This window comes from Mauremys mutica, chromosome 9, assembly GCF_020497125.1.
Source record: "Mauremys mutica isolate MM-2020 ecotype Southern chromosome 9, ASM2049712v1, whole genome shotgun sequence".
Taxonomy (NCBI): domain Eukaryota; kingdom Metazoa; phylum Chordata; order Testudines; family Geoemydidae; genus Mauremys; species Mauremys mutica.
Genome location: NC_059080.1, coordinates 21599882 through 21618909, shown reverse-complemented (window position 1 = coordinate 21618909; position 19028 = coordinate 21599882). Strand labels below are relative to the sequence as shown.

The following is a 19028-nucleotide window of genomic DNA, read 5'->3' as shown; positions in this document are numbered from 1 at the left end:
GGGATAGCTGCTACTGCCCTCTACAAACCATGGGGTACATCTCTTCAAAGAACCAGCACCTCCATCCAAGGCTTATCTATCCCCAAAGCCTTAAATGCAGGGCTGCCCGAGGGAGGGGGATGTGGGGCAATTTGCCCCGGGCCCCACGAGCCCTGGCCCGGCAGCGGTCCAGCTCTTCGGTGACATTTCGGCGGTGGGGGACCCTTCAGTGCTGCTGAAGACGCAGAGCGACTGAAGGGCCCCCACCGCCGAAGACCTGGACCGCCGCTGGGTGAGTACAAGCACCGCAGCTCCCCCGCTTTGCCCCAGGCCCCCTGAATTCTCTGGGCGGCCCTGCTTAAATGTGTCAACTTATTGGGAATGGTACAGAGATCCCCTTCCAGGACAGGCAGAGGTGCAAGAACTCCTGTAATCGCTCCACCTTTTCCCTTCAGCACCGTGCAGCTTAGTGCCTTGCATCCATCCTTTGTTCCCTCCATAAATTTCCCCCATTGGGAATGCTGAGGGGGACTATTTCCAAGCATTTTTTCGAAAAGCTGAGTGAGTGTAGGCATGAGGTTGAGCACTGAGCCTTCCAGGGGTGCAGAACACACAAGGGTAGCCTGGGAAGGGGGAGGGCCAACGTGGCATTAACCCACCTTGGTGCCTTCAGGTTTCTGGGCTGTTGCGGGGGCTAAAATGGCCGCAGTGTAAGTTAAGCAGCCAGGGAGCTAAGTTGCAGCAGCTCTGCCTTAGCTGCTTACTGGCAACTCTGCAACCCTCAACACACACCCTTAATGTGCCTTCTCCTGCTCATGGCTCCACCCATATGCACCCTGAGTTGGCCTGTATAAGGCAGTCGGTAGCATACCAATGCAGTGCCAGCACCAAGTATATTCTCCTTCAGCTGGCTGGGGCTTTTACAGCCTCTCTTCAGCAGCATAGAGGGGTTGTAGCATATGGGAGAATCCATCCAAGTGCATGTCCCTATGAAGTGTCTGAGAAAAACAGAGGGGAGGGCAGAAGGTGAGCTGAGCACCAAAACAAGCCTTGTGACCATGTCTGTTACCACGTCAAACCACAGCTTTGGGGAGAAGAAGGACGGAAGCAGTTAGCTCCTCAAAGCAGAGACTGGACAAAGCTGGGAGCATTTCTCATATGTACTCCTTTCACGAGAGGAGTAAAAATGTCAGTCTTTGCCTGGTGGAAACGTGTCACACAAGGAATGAGAAGGGCACTTTTCCAATCCAGAATGACTTCTGCAATGTCCTTCAAGTGAGTAGTACAGGATGCAGGACAGGCTGTCCCATGCAGTGCAGGACAGGGGCCAGCTGACTTATTTTAACCAGTTGGGATAAACCAATAACCCACTGGAATCTTTGCCCAAAATGCCAGCTGAAGCCAATGCCTGAACCCCAAGCAGGGATTTCCCTACACCTCCCCCAAGTTTCCCTATCAGACCACCTAGTGGTCAAACTAACCAAGATGAAGAACATACCAAGAATATGTCATCTGAAGGTTCAAGTGGTGTATTTACAGCCGAACAGCCCAAAGCACAAATACAGCTACCTACTGAAGAAACTGTGTCTCCACAACCAAAAGGCAGTTCCTTATGTTTGTAGATCAAACTTTTCCCATTTTTTGACATTACAAAAGATGGCTACTGGTGCACCTCTTGCAAAAAAGCTTATGAATAAGGGAAACTTCCCATTGCTACAATTGGTAAAAGTGGAGGAGCTTGGTTTGCCAGACCAATCAGCAAAGCCAGCAATGCTGACAAACTATATGAAAAGGCTGCAGAACACCAAGTCTCTGGAGTGCATCGACATGTAGAAAACCTTACTAACCAGTCACTAATTTTAGAAGTTCTTTATGAGATTGTTAATGCTGGAGGCACAACACAGTTTATGCAAACAAACATGGCTGTCACATACTTTCTATTTTAGCAAGAAATACCACACACTACAAACTAGAGGTCAATGTTAAGTGCGTTGACACTTGTTAACCCTAGGGTTGGACACTGGTTCCGAACAAGAAAGCAAATGCTCACTATCTTTCTGCAAGAAACTCAACTGACTGGTTAGAAGCATGTAGTACAATTGTGAAGGACTCAGCAGTTGAAAAAGTGAAGAAACCTCTCACCAAATTCAAAAATTTTTACATACATGGCTGATGAATGCATCGATGCAAATGGGTGCCAAGTATTGTAATTGTGTACATTATCTTGAAGTTAGTGGTAGGCCAGTAGATGCATTTCTAGATGTTCAGGTTATAGAAGACACATCGGCTGCATCTGTGACAACAAAGTACTTGTAAATTGGACCACAAACAGATGGCTGCTTATGCATTTGATGAAGCTGCAAACTTCTCTGGAAGACATGGTAGAGTAGAAGCTTTGTTCAGAGAAAAGTGTAACCCTAATCTCTCCTATATACTCTGCAGAGGCCATCATAACTTCAGTACCCGGAAAGATAATGGAGCAAATAATTTTATTTTCAAACATCTAAAAGATTATAAGGTGATAAGTAACAGTCAGCATGGATTTGTCAAGAACAAATCATGTCAAACCAACCTAATAGCTTTCTTTGACAGGCTTTGTGGGTTGGGGGGAAGTGGTAGATGTAGGATATCTTGACTTTAGTTACGCTTTTGATACTGTTTCACATGACCATCTCATAAACAAATTAGGAAAATACAATTTATATGGAGCTACTATAAGGCGGGTGCAATACTGGTTGGAAAACCATTCCCAGAGAGTAGTTATCAGTGGTTTGCAGTCATGATAGAAGGGCATATCGAGTAGGGTCCTGCAGGAATTGGTCCTGGGTAAAGTTCTGTTCAATATCTTCATCAGTGATTTAGATTTAGAACCATTTGGCTTTAGGTCACAGATTTATTACTGACCAAACAATAAGTGACTGGACTGGAAGCTCTTACTATTTGATTTCTACCCAACATTCATAAACCAGGCCCCGATCCATTTGGAACAGTGCTGCTTAGAGCTGTCATTTTAACAAAGCTTGTTGTGTCTGAAAAGCACAACGTTGTCATTACTAGTAACTTGCGATCAAGATTTAAAAAATAAATCAAATTGGGAAGTGTCACTATCCTTATTCTTAGTTTGTTAAAAACATGTCTCCTGTAAGAGGCTGCTCTCAGCATGGGGATGGATGTGAAATTTAGTGACTTCTTACTGTTGTACACAATAGAGACACAAGGCGGGTGAGGAAATAGCTTTTACTGGACCAACTGCTGGTGGTGGGAGAGACAAGCTTTTGAGTTACACAGAGCTCTTCCTTAGGTTTGGGAAAGGTGCTCAGAGTGTCACAGATAAATACAATGTGGAATAGATAGTTTAGAATAAGTAGTTAGCCCATGTTCTGGGTTGTACACAATGGCTGTTTCCTTGGCTGTTTTAGGCCAAAAGAATATGATGTGGATTGGGAATTCCTTGTGAAAACCATGTAACTGTACTAAAAACACAGTCATGCTCTATCTACCTGTCTCAGGTTCTTATATGGCCCCCGCACCATAGTATCTGAGCACCTCACAATCTTAGTGAGACACTATTATCCCTATTTTACAGATGGGGGAACTGAGGCACAAAGAGACTTGCCCAGCTTCACATAGGAAGTCTGTGGCAGAACAGAGTCTTGAACCCAGGTCTCCAGAGTGTCAGGCCCTAACTACTGGACCATCCTCCCTCTCTCTGTTAGTGACTGCAGAGACAGCAGAGATTTCAATGAGAATTGAACTGTTTAAAGCATAAGTCACTACTGCCTGAGCTAAAGGAGTGTCTCCTTTAGTTGTGAGTAAGTCCATTAGAATCACTGGGGTTATCCCCGAGTGAGAGACATGATCACATGCCTTAAGCCAGTTTATTACAAATGCAGATGTGTGGCATGAGTCTATGGGAACTGGTGCTGCTTCTTTAACGACATAAGTCTCAAAATTAACAAGATTACAGTTGGTATGTTTTCAGTGGCCGCTCCCATTTTCTCTGTATTCGAGTCCAGTACATTAAAAAAAGTGAAATTTCTTAGTGGCAGCTACTTGAACCAGTTCTTATTTGCATGGTCTGTGTTATGCCTTCAGAACTGGCTCCTGCCTTCTGATACTAAACATGTCATCCTTGAACCCTCATTGTAAATTGTGGTTGTGAAAGCTCCTGTAATGTGAGTGTATGTGCATGCTGTCCCTGTGTGTATACACTAAGGTTATGGAGTGGATGGCCCACGAGGAGTTCAGATTTAGAGTCTGGTGTTCAGCAGAAAGAATGACACACTTGAATCTCTTCTCTTGTCCATGCTCCTGCACATTTGTATCCTTTCAAGTCTCCTGAGAAATATTCTGCTGAGCATCAATGTGTTGAGTCACATGGTGGCAATTACTCGATGCCATGTTTGTGAGGTTAGCACACAACACAACCCCTAGTGATTCCGTTTGTAGGAAGTAGAGATGAGCATGAGCCACAAGGTTAGGTTCCAGATCCAAACTCCCCCAGAGTCCAAGGGCGTTTGGGTCTGGGATTTTGGTTTGGCCCATTTTAGAGACGGAGACCGGCTGTAAGTCAGGGTTCCTCTCAGCGGTGCAAGTACAGCGGTATGGTCTGGTATGCCATACCTGTAAGATATTTATAGCCGGTACTCCATACTGGAAAAACATAGAAGGAGCAGAACGTGGGGTCACCCAGAGGCCCCATGCCAGCAACTCCACGCCGGAGGACAGGGTTGGGGGTGGTACAGCTACACCAAAGGAGCTGCTGCCACCAGCCCCACATTCTTCTCCTTTCGCCACCGTGGTTCCTGGGAGAGCCCTGAACCGCTGGGCTCTCCCAGGAACCGCAATGGCGAAAGAAGCAGAATGTGTAGCTCCTCTGGCACGGCTGTACTGCCCCAGCCCTGCCCCCAGCCCTGTCTTCCGGAGGGGCTGGGGGCAGGGCTGGGGGTGGTACAGCCACCCTGGAAGAGCTGCCAGCATGAGGCCACCCAGCGGCCCCATGTTCTGCTCCTTTTGCCACTGTGGTTCCAGAGAGCCCTGTGGTTCAGAAGTCTCCAGCGAGGCGGGAGGAGGACAGAGCCCACCCCCAGGTAATGTGGGATGGATCATGGGGAAGGGACAGGGAGAGCGCAGTGGCCCCGTGCTGGAGGTGGGGAGAAGTCGCGTGGGGGATCATGTTTCCCCCCCCCCATTTAGCTGGTGCCCCCCATTTGTGTCCCTCCAGTGAGTGCAGGGTACCGGTAAGAAATTAATTCTACTTGCACCACTGGTTCCTCTGAGTTTTAGGTTAATCAGATCCATTGCAGTTGTAGGAAAAGTCAGTGGCAAAGTTCAGACCCAGACTGGAACTTCCTCAAAGTTCAGAGGTGTTCGGATCTGGGGGTTTGGAACAGGTTTATCTGAGCTGGAAAGAAAACAGTCAGAGGAGAAAATAAATGAGTTTGGAAAATGATGACATCACCAACAAATGCCACACCCTTTGAATGTATTTGTCCTTCTGGATAGTTTGAATTGGTAGAATATATGCATCAGTCAGAAGAATCCTAGAAATGCTCCTTAAAACTAGCAGTAGAGAGTGCAAGTTCAGAGAGAAATACTCCAGCAGATCTGTCAGGCTGGTGCAATCTGGTCAGTGTGTGTTAATGAAGCAGTTGTGTTGTTTTGAGCAAGTTTATAAAGCAGCTTCTTGTAAATATGCAGGTGAAAATCTTCCTTCACTGTCTGCTCCTGAATGAGAAATGTTCTGTTTGAACTGAACAAGGAACCTCAAACATTGGCAATGGAGTTTTGCTTTTATTTTTTTATTGTTTTTATTTTTTTGAAGGGAAGCAGAAGAATCCATCTTACATCACACATAACACAAGCCTACACTTACTCCTGACACACATCAACACAACACACTTACTCTAGACCTAGTCAGAAAACGGTAAATATTTTGTAATCTCAGTCTAGTTCCCAGTAAGCAGATGTCCCCATCACAGAAACCATTAGCAGCCTCAGCAGAAACCATAGTGTGAATGAGCCATGGAGCATGGATTCCCCTCCCACCCCAGAAATACTCCTTCCTTGCTAGGATGGGTTGAGAGTGTGGGGCGAGCTTGCACAGCTACTGTCTGTACCTATTCTGTGAGCTAAAGATCCACCACAGTGGTGGGCAATTTGTGGCCCGCAGGCCGCATGCGGCCTGTCAGGGTAATCCACTGGCGGGCCACGAGACAGTTTGTTTATATTGACCGTCCACAGGCATGGCTGCCCGCAGCTCCCAGTGGCTGCGGTTCGCTGTTCCCGGCCAATGGGAGCTGCGGGAAGTGGCGTGGGCCGCAGGGATGTTCTGGCCGCCGCTTCCCGCAGCTCCCATTGGCCAGGAATGGTGAACCGCGGCCACTGAGAGCTGCGGGCGGCCATGCCTCCAGACGGTCAACGTCAGCAAACTGTCTTGCGGCCTGCCAGCGGATTACCCTGACGGCCCACATGTGGCCCGCGGGCTGCAGGTTGCCCACTACTGATCCAGCACCTTTCACCAGCACTGAATGTGACAGACTGGCAAAGTGGGTGGCTTGTCTGGTGCCAGGCACTGCTAGAAGGTAACAGCCTCTCCTGCCAGAGAAAGGACTTTCTCTTTTAGGGTCAGTGGGAGAGGCCTGTTTGGTGCTGGAGGTTCAAACCCTACTGGCAACTTATGAATGAGTCTGTTACATAAACTCATCCAATAGACAGAGGCAGGGCCGGCTCCAGGCCCCAGCACGCCAAGCGCGTGCTTGGGGCGGCATGCCACAGGGGACGCTCTGCCGGTCGCCAGGAGGGCGGCAGGTGGCTCCGGTGGACCTCCTGCAGGCATCCCTGTCGAGGGTCCGCTGGTCCCGCGGCTCCAGTGGAGCATCTGCAGGCACGCCTGCAGGAGGTCCACCAGAACCGCGGGACCAGCGGACCCTCCGCAGGCACGTCTGCGGGAGGTCCACTAGAGCCGTGGGACCGGCGACCGGCAGAGCGCCCCCCGTGGCGTGCCGCCATGCTTGGGGCGGCGAAATGGCTAGAGCCGCCGCTGGACAGAGGTGACAATAAAATAAGCCCAACAGCAAACATCTGTTTCTTTAACAGAGCTTTAAATGACAGCTCAGACCTAAGGCCTGATTCTGATCTCACACTGCTGTAACTCCATCAGCTTCAGTGCTGTGAGGTCAGGATCGGATCCCAATCACTTTGAATGACATCAGGAGCACTTCTGTCACTATTCTATGCACTGTTCTATCATGAAGGTGTCATGACAAAAAACACTGCCTCCTGCTAATTGACTATCATGTAACCTACATCAACCTGCTATGGGGCTTTGTCCCCCTCTAATGATTGGACCACACAGAAGTTTGTCTGAGTCTGCTACTGCCTGCCTTCTAAGGAGGCTGGTCCTTTAGCTTAAGTAGCCAAGGCTTATACTTTTTAGATCTAGAGGTCCTGAGTTCAGACCCTGGATATCTCCCCTGGGTCCGGGAGTTTTGTTGTTATATCCCACGGCAACAGAAGTAACACACCAACTCAGATCTTTAATGACTAGGATCATGTGATGAGAGAAGATGGCTCAAGGAGGCTTGGGCTACATCCACTTAAATTAAAGAGCCTAGCATCTTTCTGAAATCTTGGCAGTTTTTAATTTCAATGAAAATGACACTCATTTGTTGCCCGTCATCCTGGTCTCCATGCATAAACTTCCTGAGTAAATTCTCAAGAGCAGATTTCCTGGAATGCATCGAAGATCAGCCCTGATTTTCACATTTCAGCATGTAAGGCATGTGCATTGGCAGTGTTTCTACATTTGTCTTACCCTTACTGCCATCAATCATTGCTTTTCAGAATTCACTGAGTGTAGAGAGAGGACAGGAACTGGGAAACAAAGTATTGTATATTTATCTTTTAAGGTCCTAAATGACCTGGAGGCGCGGGGAAAGAGAGGGTTTTTGTGTGTGTGTTTTTGTTTTCTTAGTGTAGGAATGAACTTTCTGGATGGTTGTAGCATAAATAAAGTTACTACAACCCCTTTTCCCTTTACTCCACTCTTCTGTACATCTGTGTCCATGGGATTAAGGCATAATTTAGTTCTCTGTGCGGAGAAATCTGTTAGCAATGCAGCACGTGCAGTACCAAGGACAAAGAGATTGTGCCATAAGGTATTTATAGTTTGATAGCGTACATGGTGCTGTGCAGAACTGAGAAGAAGAGAGAGTCCCTTACTCTCCAAAACATACGCTCTAGTTTTCAGACCCACACTGAGGTGCCAAATGACTGGGTGTGGGTTGCTCCTTCTGACAAAAGGCATAATAAGAGCTCAGCTTCTCGGCCTGTGGCACATAATAGTCTAGTCTCCTGTGGCCTGTAATGCTTTGGTCTGATTTCCATTGTTGGGTTTAATGTGCAGGTGGCTGGATGGTGCTGGTGGCCTGTGAGATACAGGAAGTCAGACGAAATGAACCTGTGGTTCCTTCTGGCCTTAAACTCTGTGACTCTTGCCATCTTATCTGTCCCTAAACTGAACAGCCTCCTAGAAATAACAACATTGTTCATCCAAAGATTAATCCACAATACACATAGTGCCTTGATCAAGTTACACAAGAAGCCAGTGGACTAGACTGGAGGTCTCCTGAGGCACCGGCCTGTGCTCTAACCACTAGACCACACGCTCTGTTCCATAAAGTGATGTATTTTCTGAACTGCTTTAAAAGCAGAAGAAACCATCCTGCTCCTCACTGCCATACTAAATGGAAGACTCATTTATGGTTCCAGCTTTTCCTTTGCATTTGACTGACAGCCAAGTTCCCTTCACTGCCTGGTCACTGGAGCTGATTAGTATGCGAAAGGGCCCGCCTCGCATTGAGAGATGCAGCAGCAGCAGCTTGCAGAGCTGTCACACTCACACAGGCTGCTTATCTGCACTGGCTTGACGAATTAAAAAGCAAGCCAGCCAGCAAGAAAGAGAAGGAGAGAGAGAGGGGGGAAGAGAAAGAGAAAGGACCTTGCAGCCAGCATTTGCGTGTTTGGTTGTTTTTTTTTAAAGGAAGGATTTTGCGTCTGAAGTGATCACTGATTGTGATGATGCTTCATTTAGCAGGCTCCAGAATGAGCTAGAGGCAGCAGATAGGGGGATAAACAAACAAACAAACAGCAGACCAAAACCAAATACCAACCAACAAACCAAACCAGGAACAGCTTTCTCCTTTATTCTAGCATGGTGGATGCATGGACAGTCTCACAGAGCAGAGGTTGACATCTCCAAATCTACCAGCCCCACATCTTGAACACTACAGTGTTCTGCATTGCACCATGACCTTGGATGTTCAAACGGTGGTCGTTTTTGCAGTGATCGTAGTGCTATTGCTTGTGAATGTCATACTCATGTTCTTCCTGGGCACTCGTTAAATGGATTTTTTCTCCTGAGCTGTTGGGGGCTACTGCCACTAGCAATTCAACAAGAGAGCAAGAGCGAGAGAGAGAGAGAGAGAGAGAGAGAAAGGAGAGAGAGAGAGAGAGAAAGAGAGAGAGATTTCTTACTGAGGGGGGAGAACGCACTGAGCTTCAACATGGCCTCGCTGTGATATGTATGACGTTGGTATATTATCTCTCCGTAAATCTTTTGTCATGTCTTGTCTTTTAAGTATGCCTGTAAGTGTAGCTGCTTATTGCCTGGGTTTTAAATGTGATAAATAATAATAATCCATTCATATATCTCTTGGTTACAGATAGCTAGATACAGCTGTACATACCTAGCTAGAAACAGAGTAAAAAAAAATGTTAAAAGAATAAGCACTAGGTGTGTTGTTTTGAGTCCTTTAAAAAATATGGACTCCCGTTAAGAACAGAATAGGGATTTTTTGGTCAACATTTCTTGCAAGCAATTAATGTCTAGTGTCTCTGAGAGTAACTATGTAGTTGCCAGGTGAGAGACGGTGTGTATTTAATTGAATCTAGAGCACTGGACGTTTTTAAAAGGTGGAGAGAAATCCTAGCTGAGAAATTAATGTTATTAAATCTTTGCTAAAATAACATTTAACCACAAAAAGGGGAAGAAATTTGATTGATTTATTTATTTCTGTTGCCTTGACAGTGTGACTCGAATACTCAATATTCAGTCCAGAAGCCTCCAAATTCTGTGTTCCCACCAGTTTAGCATAGCTCTTTTCTTTAGACATATAGCAGAGAATGAAACATAACCAGCTGAGCTTTTTTTCTGTTTATGTGTGTTTCATATCTTTGCAGAGTGGGAAGAGATCAGAGATGAAAAGTAATGCATGCTTTGTTTTCCTCTGTTAAAGCAACAGATGCAGGGGTTTTGGTCTTGTTTTGATTTTTTTCCTAAAAATATTAGTTAGGCTTCCTTTTTTTTTAATGTACAAATGAAAAATCTTTGCCCATCTCAGGGATAACAGGATTCCAATATGGGCAGTTTTTGGCGACTTCATTTACATTGATTTTCTTGAAAATGAAGTGCTAAGTTACATATTATAGGCTCAATGAGAAGGTGGCCACTAGTTCGAGGTCCTTCTGTTATGAGATGGCCAGAGCAAAATGAAATTGTTTGCAAGCTGGGTAACAGGGTGGTTTTGGAGGTGGGTTTCAATGCACAAAGTTTAGTAGGAATACGAAATGTGCTGGGAAGAGTAATATCTTCTCCATGCAAATATCATACACAGAAGAAGTGTTTCTGTCTGAAATCTTGTCCACTCTTTATTATTTCTGCTACAAGAAAAGATTCAGGCTTGCTAAAATAAACAAATAAAAGTTAAAAATAATCAGAGCCTGTTTTGGGAATGTTTGCGTCTCATGATAATATTAACTGAGAGTGTATTTCTGTGATAATACAGGCAGTTCGAACTAGCTCCATCTGTCTACATTATTTTTGCTATGTACTCGGTTAGCTGGAATAATACATATCCACAAAGCCATAGATATAGACGGATATAGATATAGACGTATACTGTATACACATATATATCCAGATGAGTGTGTCAGTTACAACTTAAGCAACAGTTTTATGTATAGTTAAGTGTATAGTTATAGTAAAGTGTCAGAATTTGAAATTAAAACAAATGCTGCAAATCTGACACTTTCAAACCTGGCTTTAACTGCAAATATAGGGAAGAAAAAAAAATCACTAGCGTCAAAATGTTGTAGCATTCAGCTACATAAACCAGCAAGAAATGTTTAATCAATATAGCCAGTTTTAATACATATTTTATCTGTCTATAAATAATGCCTCCATAAATTGTGACACAAGCCCATAGCAACAACTCCAGTGCCTGCTGGCTGTTTTTCCTTTTACTCACTTGTAGCTACCCATGGAACAGGTGATTGCTTCACTTTACAGAAGACTGAGTGGGTCTTCTTTTAAAAAATCATCATGATGATGGTTTGGATGGCTTAACAAGTAGAATTTGCCGTGTTTTCTATCTTAGCCATCTGATGTCAATATATGCATTGGTTGGAAAACCTCTTGGAACCATATTGAATGAACATACATGACCATGAAATGGGAATTCTTTGCCTGGGATTTTTCCCCTCAGAAAACCAACAATCAAACAACCCCCCAAAATGATTTGATTTAATAATTTTGAATGGCATAGTTATTTAGAGGAGTAGAGGGGGAAACACAAAAAACAAAAATCGGGGAAAGAAGCAGAAAGAGAGAAAACTGGTCTTAACTGTCTGAATTTTTTTTTTAAGGTTAGATTTTGGCATGAAGGTTTCCCTTTAAATAAGATTTCTACCAGGAATGCTTGATAACTAATGTGTATTTCTGTCTAGCACACTCACATTCCTTAATGCAGAGCTTCTGGCTGACATTTTGCATTCTGGAAATGTGTGTGTATATGACAGCGTATGTTAGAGTATGTGTGAGCATGCTAGTATGTGAAGGGTCTGTGTTTGAGTGTGTTTGCTTGTATGCTACGATTTTGATTCCATTAGTAGTGCGGTTTTGTATTTGGTGTTGCGAGGGGATTAAAATGGGGGTGCAAGTGTGGAATGAGGGGTGCCAAATGCTATGCTTAACTCTAATAATTGTAGAGTGATCACTGGGTATTGTTTTTTAAATTTCATTTTATTTAAAAATAAATCTGAAACCTGGAAATTGGAAATGGGAAAATAATTTCAATTTAAATCTTGTATTTTATTTACCTGAAGGCTAATGGAATCAAAGAAGGCAGATTTATACGTAACAATGTGAAAATGAAAGTTTGGGAGTAGAAAAGTTTGTGTGTCATTTAAACAATGTTGTTCTTATTGTATAGATAGGGGTTTCTCATAGACTTTTGGATGGGAAGGGAGGAGAAGGGCATTAAAAATGAGTCTCTTTTCCCCCCAACCTGTTCATTAAAGGCCACTCTTTCAAATGGCCCTCAACTCGACCTCTACAATCACGTCTTGGTGACATTGCAACTGCAATTTCGCATTTAAAAAATATAGCATTCAGCCATCTCACTGCCTGATTCTCAGGAGCCATTAGCTAGTTGTCTTTATTAAAATGAAAGAAATATCACAATATTCCACATTCATGGTCCGAGCCATGACTGCTTATAATAGTGAAGTGGTGTTGTTTGGGGTGACAACATGGCTAGATGTCCATATTTTATTACCTTCGCTCTCAAATTATTGTACTTGCAATTTTAGGGCCTGGTCATACAAACACATATGCTTATGAGTAGCTTACATACATGAACTCAATGGGTCTATTCAAGTTACTTACATGTATATGTGTTTGCAGAGGTCTCAGAGACTGGTTTTGTAAGTTTGGCCCTTTAAGTCTCTCTTTTTCCTGGATATGAGTAGGGTCTGCTTCACTTTTGTGGGAAAGCCAGAAATAGGGCGAGAGGGGGAAGTTACCTTTTAATTAAAAATAAAAGAGAGAGAGAGAACATCCCTTCTGTAATATGCTGGTCATGAAAATTACCCCCTGTTAATCCCATAAAAGCTTTCCATTGACTGCTACATGTATATGTTAGAGCTGGGGTGACTGGAGACCTAACTCGCTGTTTGTCGGCTTCAGCAGGATTCAATGTTATTTCAAGAAAATGCCTCTGACTGTATCATAGCAACCCCTGTACCACACAGTACATAAAAAGTCCATTCTTCCTAAGCTGAAATCCACCTTCTTAAAGATCCAGGCACCTTTCCAGATAAGGGGAAACACAGGTGCATATTTTTCCTTCCCCATGCTTCAGAAAAAGCGCATATGTCACCATTATCAGTACTAAACCTATTATTCTTTCCATTCTTCAGTGTGGTTTTAATTCTGATTCTTTAAGGCTAACAAAAGGGATTTTAAAAAAAGCTTTTGCCACCCCTCTTGATATTCCTCCCTCCCCCATCCATTTTAAATCTCACATGACAAGTAAAAGGGGACGGGACAGCTCAGAGGTCTCTGACGTGATTATTCTTTTCTGTCCTGCCATTTGGATTTTACCCTGGGATGGCAGCAGTACAGCATTTGCTTATGCTTTATAGTGAATGAAGAGCTGAGTAGATTCCAGTCCTTTTGTGGGAACGCAGAGGTGCTTTCTCATCCCATAGATGAATGTTGTTAAGAGCTGCATGTTCACCTGACTCCTGCCCCCATCTGTTTGCATAATGTGGTTATATTTCTTTTTGGATCAGGTATTCAGTTCACAGCCCAACTGCTGTGTATAATGTCTGAAGGAAAATTGCCAAAAATCCATGTAAGTTTTTTTTTTAATTTGTTAAATTAACAGAACCCATTTCTTCTTTACTGTTCATTTCATTTTATTGTTGTTCTTTTATTTTTATTTAATGAATGCTGGTTGTGATTGGAGATATAGTTCTTAATTCTGTGTATACAGTGCTTGCCTGCTTGCATGTATGTATCTATGTACCTATCACTGTATTGTATTTGTATATGCTATATATTGGTAGTAATGCATCTTGGTAGAGGAGGAGGGGTTGTCTGTATTTTGTATTGTATTCACAATGTATATCTTTCTGAACTGAGTACAGTAATTTCATTCATTGTGTATCTCATCTAATGGGATGTTATCCAGGCTACTTTATAAATTGTGTCATTTGCTCTCTTTTATATGAGATATTCTTAACTGTTCAAAGTTAGGAAGATTGAGGGGAACTATCTAAATATTATCAATAATAATAACTGTGCTGCTGCGGAGAGGATGTGTTTGTCTCCGAGTTACAGCTGGTGACTGGAGGACAGGTGTCCAGGTAGCCATTCCCAACTCTGCTACTGACTTTCTGAGTGGCCTTGGCCAAGTCACCTCACCTCTTTGAGCTTTGGTCTCCCGGGCTGTAAAATTGGGATAATGCTACGTCAGTGGAGTATAGTGAGGAACAATCAATGTTTTCTCATATCCTAATATGTCATTTGAATGTAATGTATTATTATTCTATTCAAATGGCTGAGCTGTGTGTGGCATTAGTTGGCTAGTGGGCGTCTGCCCATACCATACGCAGATGGATTTAGCATTTTGTTTTAAGGGAATCCCGTTTTGGCCTGTGAGCTGTAGCGATTTATACTTCCAACTAAAAATAGATGCTCCTGGAGGAAGAGCTTCTGAAGAAACCATGAAGGATCTTTTTTTCATGTGACTATGAGCTTTTCCCTTAGAGAAAAAAGACTTTATTTTTAATTCTAGAGAACCCTCAGACTGCTGGGCTCTCTGTAACCTTTTCTGTGATCGCTGCCTTCAAAGCATCATGCCGCCTGCTTTTCCAGTCAGAAAAGCACTTTTAGAATATTACGTTCCACGTTGTCAGGACCTTCCACTGGGAAGAGGAAACTTGTGGCAGAAAGTCCTCCAGAGAATTCCCATTGATGCATGTGTCTTTAGGGTCAGGAGGCTTTGTCAATAGAGGATAACCAAAAATAAAAAGAAGTCCGCGGAACTGAAGGAGCTGTGTTTCAAAGGCAGTTAAAGAAAGAGAGGTGGATTTGTGATGGTAATACTTAGCATGGTTTATCCGCACTGTATCCTAAAGTGCTGCATAAGGTCTTTTAGCGATCTTTATCCCCATTATAAACATGGGGAAACCAAAACACAGAGAGGTCACATGGTGAGTTAATGGCAGAGTTAGGAATAGAATCAAGACCTCCTGATTCCCAGTCAAGTGCCTTATCCAATAGTCCGCACTGCCCCCTGAGTGTCAGAGGTGCACTTCAGGTAATCATGCAAAAGTGTGGATGCCTCTTTGAAGCTTGTATTAATTTTATCTGAATGTTGTTATCTGGAAATATCATGAGAACAGGCTTGATTTTGAGATTTCCAGGATGGCCTGTTTTCAGTTTGTTAAGGAGTATCTTTCTCACTGCTATTTTGAGATTTCCACTTCCCCTTCTGATAGAATCCAGGAACCATTAATGCATGAAAAAATTAAGTATATGCCCATGCCAGTTTCGGACAATAGATAATGGTGGCTAAGAGGCTTGTCTGTCCTTAGCCTGAACAGAGACATATGAGTCGATATTACTCGATTGCTGCCTGTGATTGTCTATGTCTGTTCTCAGTTGAAGTCCCTGGCTAATTAAAATATGGGAATGTATTTCCAGCCCATTTCCTCTACTTTCTGGTCCGATTGGCTAAAGGGGTAACTGCTTTTGTAGCCCTGCTGCCCTGCGTCAGTAGGTGGCACTCTTCTTTCTGAGTCAGTACTGAAGCAGTGCCCCAGCTACCTCAGGGGATGGTGTGCTGCTTGTGTTTTCTATTTTTCTGGCATCCCATATGTAAACTTAGGCTCCTGATAATTTCGAGTCATTAGCTGGCTCATTGCACTTTCATGAGAATAAGTATGTGCTGAGCAAATGTTAGTTTGTATTTTGCCTGCATCAGTTTCCCCTTCAAATTTCAATGTGCTCTGGTATTCTTCACATCTTGTGCTAAGCTGTCATGTATTGTTGCTGTGCACTGTTGAGCAGCTGCCACAATCTTCCCCAGAGAGAGCTGCATTTTTGCAATGGGTGAAGTGATTCGTTGTACAGAGTTTGTTAATCTCTTCTAGTGAAACGCACTACATAAAAGAAAAAAAAATAGTTTATTTTCTGCTTGGAAGTATAGCCAGTATCTGTTACCCTCGTTTTCATATACTTGTGGCAGTCCCACAAGTTGACCTTTATAAAGAGATGTCTTACGCATAATGATGAGGATAATTGTCATTGAGTTTACAGTGTGATAATTATTCAGGGAGGTATCAAAGTATCTTTTAAATGCCCAGTAGCAAACTTGGAGAATCATATTATTTAAGTAAAAGTCTGTTGATTTATATTTTCTTCCCAATTTCCACCGTGTTTCAAATACTTGGGACATTTGCCTGAAAGCAGGTCTCTGTTACTAAGGGGTGAACTTTCTCCAGGGGCAGATTTCTGAATCCATAATCCTCTGTTTGTGACATTGTAACTGGTTGCTGTAAAAGTGATTGCAATGTCACAAACAGAAGACTTTAGGAGTGGAATCAGCAGAAGAAATAAATTATTATTATTATTATTATTATTTTAAGGAACATAAATCCTAATTTCCTGGGAGATGTCTCTAGTAATTAAAAAAAAAAAACCAAAAAAAACCGGGGTTGCGGGGGGAAATGACAAAACAGCCTCCTGTCCAGAATAAATAAATACACATTTGAAACAACAGCAACATAGGGCTTAGTCTTTATTCTGCTAAGTTGTGGAGTTATTTTGCTGGGAATAGTTGCAGAAAAAGTTTTTGACATCTAAAATGAACCAACTGGGAAAGCAGAATGAAGATTTGCTTGTATCCTCAAGAGAGGATTTTTTAAAAAATTCCTATTGACCAGATTGCCTATGTTAATTTTGATGGCACTGTTCCCTTCTGTTTTAGTTACAGTAATTCTGTTTGTCTGGCAAGATTTATACAATGGGTTGTGTACTGTAATTTCTATTCTGACACTAAATTTATATTTAGGTAATGCTTGCTATCTAAAATTCATTCTCTGTAATTTGATAAGCTACTGATTAGTTTATGTGCTGTTCTCTTTCCTTACCTAGCTGAGGTGCAGTCACTTTTATTGTAAGCTTGCAAAAGTGTGATTAAGCTTTGGTGGTTGTTTTTAATATGCATTCCTAGGCCCAGGAGTAATGCGGGTACTTTGATTTTTTAAGCTTCCATCAAAATTCCATTTAAAAAGCACACACTGTTAGAACGCTTTCTGGATCTGAATGGAATGTGTTTGAAAGCTTTGGGAAGCATCAGTTTCTTTTTAAGGGCAACAGGAATGTTTACACCAATCTGATCTAGAACTGTGCATTGAAATGAAAATGTATTACCGCAGTTTTGTGTGTGTGTGTGTGTGAGAGAGAGAGAGAGAGAGAGAGATACCTGTGTTAACCATATACTAGTGTGTGTGTGTGGTGTGTGTGTATGTGTATATATATATATAGAGAGAGAGAGAGAGAGAGAGAGAGAGAGCATATGGGGAAGAGTAGCACAAGTAGCTTTCCCTCATCTTGTCCCTCAGTAGGACCAGCCACAGTGAGGAGCAGAGACTGTTGCCACTGAGTGGGGATACGGAAGGTGGTGTGGTGTGAGGATGGAGCCTGGGCACTGCTCCTCTCTGCACTGACGAGTGGACTTGGCCTGTGAAGGGAGGAGTGTGCACTCTCAGCATCCTTCCAAAGGCAGGCAGGCACTGCCGCTCCAACCACTGTTCCTCTAGATCCCCAGGAGGAATCCTGGCGGCATCAACCAAAACTCCTCCAGGGCCACGCATGGCAGCACTGTTACTCACCAACCTTCCAACCCAGACAGGGGCTGAAAGCCACAATCTGGCCTGATGATACACCAGTGCCGAGAGGAGATGGAAGATGAAGGAAGTTATAAGGAATGAAGGTGTTGGAATGAGTTATGGGCCACACATCAGCCTTCCCCATGTGCTGGGCATCACACCTGTGCTGGAGAAAAAGGGCTCTCCTCTTGTCACTGGGCCTTGTTTTCAGTGATGGGAGCTTCCTGACTGTGTCAGGCTCAGTGAACTAGGGGCATCAAGTCTCAGGTTTTGAACAGAGTCATTTGTAATTAACAGGGAGAGGCTGCTGTAATTCAGGGGGGTTTAGGCGACAGCTGGATGGATGTTCAGCCCCTCTGGTTAAGGCTAAATGAATCTCTAGTCCCATAGTGTCCAGGGCCAGATTTCAGCAATCTGCTGGAGAGCTAGGCTTCTGCAGAGCCATTTGAAAGTCTTTCCTGTTGGATTAAAAAAATGTAAAAAAAAAAAAAAAAAAAAAAGAGAGAGAGAAAAGGAGTAGCCCTGGAAGGAGCTAGTTTGTTGTCTTTATGTATGGCTAAATGTGTGACAGGAATGATTAGGAATGACTGTTAAGAGGAGACAGTCCTCTTCTGTGCCAATCGTGAGAGCTCTTTACAATTGTTAATAAAAGCTGTTTGGAACTGCAGCCACCCCACCTTGCCTTAAGGCAACTTTAAAGATCCTCCCCACCCCCCCAAAAAAGATCTCCTTAGTGCTCCAGGAAGTGGTGTTGACGACCCAGCACATGGTGCTCTCCTCTCTGAGTCAGTACTGCACCATTAGTCCAGCAGGGATGTACGGGGCACTGTGCTGGCTCAGCTGCCATTTTTCTGATGAGACATTTAACTCAGGATTGGATTGCGGCTAGTCATTAAAGCCACATTAATGGCAGGTATCGCAGGGAGTTGTTAGGGGTGTTTGCTCCAACGTTCTTGTTATCTTCTTCCCTCCCCTCACCCCCCAGTTTCAGTTTTGTTGGCATGGTTTTGTTGTTCACCTCCTGTTTTGTAGTGTTGCTGTGTATTGTTAAACAGTTGCTCTGTTTCACCCCAGAAGTGGCTGCCTTTCAATGATGGTTTAAGTAATCTCTAGGGTCTGTTTTGTGTAACAGTTTGTTAGGTTGCCTCTCTCAGATGCACACACACACGTGTATGTGTGTGCATGTATGTATATACCTGTAAGTGTGTGTGTGTTCCCTGATATGGTTTGATAAATATGAGGCAATGGCAAGGCAAGTGCATGTTACATAATCTCTGGGAGTGAAGCAAACATTGTTGCAATTCATT

The 19028-nt window shown here is 43.6% G+C and overlaps 1 protein-coding gene across 7 annotated transcripts in view; it reads left to right on the top strand.

Annotated features, from left to right (window-relative positions):
• Window positions 1-19028, top strand: part of ARHGEF9 (Cdc42 guanine nucleotide exchange factor 9) — a 306568-nt gene that overhangs the window by 140870 nt on the left and 146670 nt on the right. The window contains exon 1 of one of the 7 annotated variants that reach the window (XM_045031345.1): window positions 8952-9563. The exons of 5 other annotated variants lie outside the window; for them this stretch is intronic. Coding sequence is in view for 1 of the 2 variants with exons in the window: in XM_045031343.1 (XP_044887278.1) it covers window positions 13647-13676 (30 nt within the window). In the remaining variant the exon portion in view is untranslated. Of the gene's footprint in view, window positions 1-8951; window positions 9564-13614; window positions 13677-19028 lie in introns of those variants that run through there. One more of the 7 variants, XM_045031343.1, reaches the window with a different exon arrangement.